At 41.4% G+C, this 9114-nt stretch overlaps 1 protein-coding gene across 2 annotated transcripts in view; it reads left to right on the top strand.

Moving 5' to 3' along the window:
- Positions 1-103: 103 nt before the first annotated feature.
- Positions 104-9114, top strand: part of LOC107557242 (V-type proton ATPase 116 kDa subunit a-like) — a 31213-nt gene continuing 22202 nt past the window's right edge. For both annotated transcript variants that reach the window (XM_016240590.1, XM_016240589.1), the window contains exons 1-6: positions 104-179; positions 4093-4277; positions 4361-4439; positions 5746-5843; positions 6286-6414; positions 6639-6721. In XM_016240590.1, coding sequence (XP_016096076.1) covers positions 4161-4277; positions 4361-4439; positions 5746-5843; positions 6286-6414; positions 6639-6721 — 506 coding nt within the window. In that variant the 5' untranslated portion in view covers positions 104-179; positions 4093-4160. The remainder of the gene's footprint in view (positions 180-4092; positions 4278-4360; positions 4440-5745; positions 5844-6285; positions 6415-6638; positions 6722-9114) is intronic.

Genomic DNA, 9114 nt, shown 5'->3' with positions numbered 1-9114 from the left:
TGTGTATACTCTCTGTACCCACTGTGTATATATATATATATATATATATATATATATATATATATATATATATATCTCTCTCTCTCAAAAGATCACGTGACCCAGTAGCAGTAGCAGGTGTGACGTCACGTAGCAGGGCTGATCATCATCGCAGAGCTGAACTCAAGACGTCAAGGACGGTGAGAACATTTCTATTTTACATATTCGTTTTTCTCTTTCTCCACACTTTTAACTCTTACACTGTGTATGTATTTATGACGTTGAATACATGCCGCTTGAGTGCGGTGGTGATGCTTGAATATAGATGTAGCCCATCTTCTAGTCTGTCAACCATCAGCGTTTCTAAATGTGTTTATGTATATTAGTTTGTTCTGATTATGATTTTAATATTATGTTATAATTGCGGGGGGAAATAAACAGCTGACAGCATTTGAGTGATTAGTATATTGGAAATCTGCGTTAATCAGTCGAGCATATTTACTCACTGTGTCATTCACGCGTTCATTTATTCAGGTATTAACTCATTTTGTTCAAAATACAACTACATGCGCTCTAACTGTTCTACTTATATTCATTATTATCATGATGCCAGAATGATTCGCTGTAGCCTTATTAAGCAAAAATTAACATCTTACAAATAAATAGCGCCGGAATTTGTTAGTATATTAAAATATGTGATAAAACTCTGATACAATTATTGTTGGCACGGGGTAAATAGAAAGAGGAGCGCGTAATGGCGCCCTTCAGAACTAAAGGACAGTGCGGCAGAGATGTGAGGGATGTTGAGCCATCAGCCAATCAGCTTTCAGAGATGCGAGGGTTGTTGAGCTTCTTGGCCAATCAGCTCTTAGAGATGCAGAGATGATGGGTTCATCAGCCAGTCCGAAGGGATGCTGAGCTTTCAGCCAATCGGCTATTTTGGGGATGCAAGTGATGCTGAGCCCAGCGCAGAGCCTCTCACATTAGAAGAGCCGAAGTCCGTTTCTATATTGGTTTCTGTATCATTTGAGAAAGTGTAATAGTCAGTATGGATTTGTGTAGCTGACGTCCTTGCTTTCATCATTTTATTTTAGCAAGTAACAATTTGTACCAAATGAATGTGACAAATGTTCAGATCATTCTGTGGACATCTACTTTTAAATCTATTACAGAAGTAACATTAAATTAAATTAAGTTCATATAATTGCTGATGTTTTTAATAATACTTTTCTAGTATTACCCATAAACATGTTATCATGCATATGGAGTATTTGCAGAAGCACGATTATATTAATAAAGGTTGTAATGCTAATGATGTAAATAATGTTTGAAATGTCATCTTTAGAAAATGATATTTAACATATCATACATATACGGTATATACTGCTTATGTTTTTTAATATATAATTTTTTTTTACACAGCAAGCAATTTTGCACAACTCTGCTTAGGGACATTTTGCTCTGTTTTGGTTGGATTTAGGAAATGGAATAAACTTAATTTAATTGCCTATCCTCTCAGGATAACTGGAATTAGTGTTACAAGCACCCTAGCCTAGGCACATTGCTTTTCCATTTTTGTAGCATAAACACCATCAAACAGATGCGAGCTTCGGATCTTCCAATGTTTCTCTATGGCGCTAAAACCTACAGATGTCCACAAGTTCCGCTCCCCGTGCAACTTATACTCGACTACCATTGGCTCATCTGCGTTCGAGGGGAGGGGCTTACCGATATGTCAATTAGAGCGCTATTGAACGACTACATATATAGACATCTAATAGACAACAAAATAATGGCTTAAGGATTCTTTCTACTCAAATATAACAGGCTCTCATAAATGGTAATCCATCCAAACAAATGAAATATAAAGCTTTTTATTTCTAAATCTTCTTAATATAATAATAAATGACAATAAACAACTTAATATAATAAAAATATAAAGAATGACAGAATAAAATGTTTTAAATAACTTAAGACATTTCAAAATAATAAATCTAAAGGTTGATTTATACTTCTGCATCGGACCTACGCCGTAGGCTATGTGTCAGTTTTCATTTATACTTCTGCGTCATTGTCCGCGTCGACGTGCAGTACACATGCAAACCGCTAGTCTGCAGTGTTCACGGGCATGTTGCTGGTGTAACCCGCAGTACCACGGCAAAAGCCCGAAGAAGAAGCGACTCGTTGAATTCGTTATATATTAAAGTGCACATAAACACACACAAAACTCAAGTACATACGTAGGCCCTATCAAACACCCGGTGCAATGCGGCTCCAGGCGCGACGCAAGTGTTTTTTGCTAGTTTAAGCTCGACGAAGTTATCATTTTCACGTCCCGTGCCACGTTGTTTAAATAGAAAATACATTTGCGCCCATGGGCGTGCTGGTCTGAAAACGAGGTGTGTTCAGGCACATTGCTGGCACGTTGCTATTTTGAGGGAACTGAAATAGACTGCGCCATTGACCATCAAAAACCTGGTCTAAAGTCTGGTGCAATATATATATATACTGTATATATATATATTATATATATTTTTGTTATTTAAAGAGCGCGTTAGATTATTATTGTGTTCATAAATATAAAAATGCCTACATGTCATAATGGATAGTCTTTGCATGTATCAGATTTACGTGCACGAGCAGATCCGTTCCCTCTCTAGAGAAGCGTTCGGTTTTTCCGCTTGCAAATTCCGCTGTGTAAATAGCAAATTTGCCATGGCATGAGCGCAGCTAGCTTTTAAAGGGAATGGGAGATGAGACTCTGATTGGTTTATGGCACATTACACCCAAAACACACCCATTACTCATTAAGACAATAGGGACAACCCTTTTAGACCATGCGCTGGGCGCGCTGACTATTTTTACTGTCCTTAAACTAGCAAAAGTGGATTCGGACACGCCCTAAGCGCAATTGCGCCATATGCTTTACACCATGTGCTTAGATCATTACAATAGGGCCCATTGTCTTGTCTGCCAGCCAACTGGGGCTGGCGTAGTGTAATTGGGCTTCTGAGGAATACGTGGAAGGGGCATATCCCATAGTGAGACACTGAAATGTAGGCCTATGCTTGAAAGAGAACTCTCTCGTGTAAAAAATGTAAAAGTGGCAGAAATGTTTATCGCGAGATCTTGATCTGATCTCTACTAACTTTTAAGTCTCGCATTGCCAGTAGTCATAGTAGTCATGTAGTAGGGCTACAGTTGCCGTCTAGCAGTTGAGAATTATAATTGCATTTTTATTTAACTTAAAATGAAAGACAGTCAGATAAAATCGTAGAATGTGTATTAATGTTGTGAGACAGCAAAAAAGAAAAAAAAAAGTTCATTCAAATGTTTCCTTGCCAAGTTTACTTGCTATTGATGATATGCTGTCATGCATTCAACAAGCTGTGTGGGCGAAAATCACATGTAAACAATTTTAAAACCGTAGAATGTGTATTAATGTTGTGAAAAAGAAAAAAAAAAAAAAAAAAAGTTAATTCAAATGTTTCCTTGCCAAGTTTACTTGCATTTGATGATATGCTGTCATGCATTCAACAAGCTGTGTGGGCAAAAATCACATGTAAACAATTTTAAGACTATTTTGGCTATACTCATTGCTTGTCTGATGTAGGGCTATAGCCAAGCCGTTAAAATTAAACCACTGGTTGCGTCGATTTTGCATAGTCCGTCCAGTTCAGAGCTAAATCGTGGCTACAGATAGACCATGTCCTGAAATGACACTTACATCTCGTAGATATTACTGACATTGTGAACATGATGGGATATCAACCATCTCATACACTGCCTGGCCAAAAACTACAATGAATCAGTTTTGACTATAAGTGGACTAGAAATAGTCAGTCTGACTACGAGCTAAATTGTGGCTAAGCATAAAACATCACAGAAATGAAACCAAACACTTTGTAATCACTGTTGACTTTGCTTACATGATGAAATATCATACATATTGCAATTTATTTCTGGCAAAAATGACATGTAACCAAATTCAAAGTTATTTTGGCTAGAAGTGGGTTACTCATAGCCGGACTAAATCAGGTCTATAGTTAACCGAGATGGTGAAATGTTGGCTATTGCTTGCTGGGTAGTAATGTCTGTCTATCTGTTGCACAGACTGACTTGTAGCATCCAGTGGGACTGATTTCTGAGCCAAGGGTGAGTTCCTGTGGCACTGCAGCATCATGGGGGAGTTGTTCCGCAGTGAGGAGATGACTCTGGCCCAGCTCTTTCTTCAGTCTGAAGCGGCCTACTGCTGCGTCAGTGAACTGGGAGAGCTGGGAATGGTCCAGTTCAGAGATGTAAGTAAATAGAGCTTGTTTTCTCTCTCTTCCTGCTGTCCTCTATTATATGCTGATAATGAATTCAAACCTTTTTCTTTCAGCTCAACCCTGATGTAAACGTGTTTCAGAGGAAGTTTGTGAATGAAGTGAGACGTTGTGAGGAGATGGACAGGAAGCTCAGTGAGTTGATTAACACATGCACAAACACATACACCAAGACCAGTGACAGTCCTGACTCAGAATGACTGACACCTGCAGCTAGTTCTCTGACTGGCTAAAAATGATGGACAAAATCATGTGAAATCTTGAAAGCTAGAAAGTCATGTGAAAGCTAGAAATAACACATATTATTACAACATTAATTTGCGCTGCTTTTGGTAGATTGCATTGGTCATTATGAATAATTTGCTGTTTAGTAAATATGACCCTAAATATTAGATCAACTTAACCCAGAATGAGCTTTTGTTCCATCTAGTGAATTAGAGGTAAATAAAATCAAATACACCATTTACCCCAATGCATTTTTTTGCCCTGTTGTACCGTTTTTTTAATTTATAATTTTTGTGGTGGTGAAAGGGTTCTCTATAGACCAATTTGGTGTTTGCAAACATTGATGACGTTTTTTTGTGGACGGAGCCTCTCTGATGGCAGAAAATGGCAAAAGTAGTTTTAAAGTAGCAGTCTACAGAAGCCATGGAATAAAAGAATAAAAAAGGTAACTTTTTTCTCGCAATTCCAAGATTATATCTCACAATTCTGATAAGAAAAATCAGCTCATCATTCTCTCTTTTCCCCTCGGCTCAGAATCATGAGTTTATAATCCCACACATCTGACTTTTTTTTCACCTCAGAATAGACAAACTTGCAATTGTTAAGTTAAATTGAATTATAAAGTCCGAACTAGGAGATTTAAACTTGCATGTGAGAAAAAAAGTCTGAATTGTGATATAAAATAGATAAATGTTTAAATAGTTGGCTATTTCATGCTGTAACTGCAGGGCTAATACAATATGTCCCCTATGAACTGTATATGTGAATATTATGTAGACCTATTGTTTAGATGAAATTTATGCTTTAAAATAGGGTAATCATAGCTGGTTTCATCCATAGTCTGTCCGTTTAAACGTCTGAGTTTAGCTTCAAATGGTGTCTTTGACGACAATATTCTATAAAAATTATTTACATTCCGATTCTGACATCTAAAGGCACAAGAATAAATTTTTTCTCTTATTCCATGGATTTTACCCATTTACCTCCACTTGTTCCCAGTGTTTTTCTGCCACCACCATGCACACGCAGCTGCATGTGATGTAACTGTAAATCTACTCCAAATTGGTCTATAAAACGGTGGACAACTGCCCATATCGCTTAGGCCAGAATCTGCCACTGAATAAGGCACAAAAACTCACCCTTCTCTGTGAGAAATAATCAAATAGAACATTATTAAATATCATTAGTAAATTGGTGCTGATGTCATGTTCTGCAGGGTTTGTAGAGAAGGAAATAAAGAAAGCCAACATTCCAACGATGGACACTGGTGAGAATCCTGAAGTTCCATTCCCACGAGACATGATTGACCTTGAGGTAATTTTACTCTCTTATGCTGCTTTAATCAGATATGAGCTTAATGGAATAATTCTGTCAAAATAAAAATGCTGACATTTGCTTACCCTGTGCTTCCAAACCCCCATGCTGTTATTTTTTTGGAAGGCAAAAGGTGACATTTTTAAAGAATCTTCATGAAGCTGTGTTCCATATGACAGCTCATAGTGAACATGTCTGTCAAGTTCCAAAACAGTGGCCAAAACAGTGGTCTGTTTCCATTCAGACTTTTCAGCAATATTTAAACAATTAAACATAAAAGCACCTTTTATGCTCTTTTAAAGTTTTCTTCCATTTAAATATCTTCACTCATTGGCAAGGTGTCACAATTTTCTTGCCATTTTCTAAACCTTTGGGTATAATTTGATATCAGTGTTTTTATTTCTTTATATCTTTAATTTGTATTTACATCACTGATCACCAGGCAACCTTTGAGAAGCTGGAGAATGAGCTCAAAGAGATCAACACTAATCAAGAGGCCCTGAAGAAGAACTTTCTAGAGCTGACAGAACTCAAGCATATCCTCAGACGTACTCAGCAGTTCTTTGATGAGGTCTGGCTGTCCTCTCACATTATGATCACAAACTTAAGAGTAAAAAATAAATGTATTAATTAAAACAAGTAAAAACCACAAAGACATTCAGGTGTTAATTAACCCTTTGATGTATGATGTCCGCTACAGTGGGAAAATCTTTCAAAGGCATTTTTATCCATTAACAATGTTGTCTTACATGCAAACTACCTTTGACCCTTACCCATAATTTGGACTCTCTTTAGATGGAGGATCCAAACCTTTTGGAAGAATCATCATCTCTGCTGGACCCCAGTGAAGCTGGGCGAGGTGCCCCACTGCGACTAGGGTGAGTTCTAAGTAGCTGATATGTAATTATTCTTGTAAACAGTCAGTAATAAAATAAAGATCAAAGAAACAAATTGTACAAGTAATGTAAAATATAACTAAAATATCAAATACATAAATTAATTTATTTAATTGCTTTTTCTGGAGATTATTGTAATTTTCATAATAGGTGCACTGAAATACTGAATTTGATACTTCCAGTTCTCTAGAAAGACTGACATTTTTATTTTAGTATTGATTAATAATATTTAGTGTGTTACTATTTATTTTAGCATTAATGGATTTTGAGAGTTTTTGAGGGAGAGATTTGTTCCCTTTCGGCCGACATGCGTGAGACGGACAAGACACAATTCTTGAACGCCCCCGTGTCCCAGACCGGCCTGCTTGGCGACGCAGTGGAGAACTTCGCCCAGCAGTTCTCCGCTGCCCAGAAGCAGACTGAGGCCATCAGGCACATCAGGTCATTGCATGCAGAGATCGCAGTCGTACTGGCGAAGGATGCGATAGAGCCGGTCCCTCCAGCCGATATGAGGACGGGGTTTTTCAGCCCTTACTTCATTGTGCCCAAAAAAGGCGGTGGGTTGAGACCAATCTTGGATCTCTTGAACCAAGCTCTTCACAAGCTCCCGTTCAAGATGCTCACGCAGAAGCGCATCTTCAGGTGCATCCGTCCCTAAGATTGGTTTGCAGTGATCGACCTGAAGCATGCGTACTTCCATTTGTCGATCCTTCCGCACCACAGGCCATTCCTGCAGTTTGCGTTTGAAGGACGGGCATATCAGTACAAGGTCCTGCCCTTCGGGCTGTCCCTGTTGCCCCGTGTTTTCACGAAGGTTGCGGAGGCGGCCCTTGTTCCCCTGATAGAACAGGGCATTCGCATTCTCAGCTACATCGACAACTGGCTCATACTGGCTCAGTCTCAGAATCAGTTGTGCAAACACAGGGACTTGGTGCTCTGGCACCTCAGCCAGTTGGGACTCCGGGTCAACCAGGAAAAGAGCAGACAGCACGCCTCACGTAGGAACGTGCCCAGTCAGTGTTGAACTGCTTGAATACGTTCAAGAGCAGGAGGGCGGTTCCACTGAAACAGTTTCAGAGGCTCCTGGGGCATATGGCAGCTGCAGCGGCAGTCACGGCGCTGGGGCTTCTCCATATGAGACCGCTTCAGTACCGGCTCCATGGCAGAGTCCTGAGGTGGGCGGGGCACTCACCGGGTCGAAGTCACATCGGCCTGCCGCCAAACCTTTACCCCGTGGTCAGACCTGGCATTTCTCCGGGCAGGAGGGCCCCTAGAACAGGTCTCCAGGCATGCTGTGGATCACACGGATGCCTCAACTACCGGCTGGGGGGGGGCCACATTCGATGGGCATGCAGTGTCAGGGGTTTGGATGGGCCCCCAACTGCATTGGCACATCAATTGCCTTGAGTTGCTGGCAGTGTGCCTTGCCTTGATCCGTCTCAAAGGGCGCTTACGAGGCAAGCACGTACTAGTCCGTACGGACAACACTGCGACCATTGAGTAGATCAGCCGACAAGGTGGTCTACACTCCCATCGCATGACGCAACTCACCCGCCACCTCCTCCTCTGGAGTCAGAAGCATCTGAGGTCGTTTCGTGCCATTCACATTCCTGGTCTGCACAACCGGGCAGCCGACGAGCTGCGTTCCATCCCCAAACGGTCCAGCTGATTTGGAGTAGTTTCGGAGCTGCTCAGGTAGACATGTTTGCCTTTCCAGAAACTTCTCACTGCCAGTTGTTTTACTCCCTGACCGAGGGAACACTCGGCACTGGTGCACTGGCACACAGAGGGTCTGCGCAAGTATGTGTTTCCCCCAGTGAGCCTTCTAGCACAGACACTGTGCAAGGTCAGGGAGGACGGGGAGCAGGTCCTGTTAGTGGTGCCCTATTGGCCCACCCGGACCTAGTTCCCGGAACTAATGCTCCTTGTGACAGCCCCTCCTTGGCCGATTCCTCTGAGGAAGGTTCTACTGACTCAGAGACGGGGCACCCTGTGGCAGGTTCTAGGTAACCTACCCCAAGAGGTAGTTGACACCATCACTTCGGCCAGAGCATCGTCTACGAGACACGCTTACGCCTTGAAGTGGAACCTGTTCGTCGAGTGGTGCTCTTCTCACCGAGAAGACCCCCGAAGATGCCCGGTCAGAGTCGTGCTGTCCTTCTTACAGCAAGGGTTGGAGCGAAAGCTGTCTCCCTCCACCCTTAAAGTCTATGTTGCTGCGATTGCTGCTAACCATGACCCCATAGAAGGGAAGTCGCTAGGGAAGCATGACCTGATCATCAGGTTCCTTAGGGGGGCGAGAAGGCTAAATCCTCCACGACCCCCCTCTATACCCTCTTGGGACCTGACTCTAGTGCTCAGAGCTCTACAGCAGG

The sequence above is a fragment of the Sinocyclocheilus grahami genome, unplaced genomic scaffold (genome assembly GCF_001515645.1).
Source record: "Sinocyclocheilus grahami isolate Dianchi unplaced genomic scaffold, SAMN03320097.WGS_v1.1 scaffold594.1, whole genome shotgun sequence".
In the NCBI taxonomy this organism is placed as follows: domain Eukaryota; kingdom Metazoa; phylum Chordata; class Actinopteri; order Cypriniformes; family Cyprinidae; genus Sinocyclocheilus; species Sinocyclocheilus grahami.
This window is presented reverse-complemented; position numbering and strand designations above follow the sequence as displayed.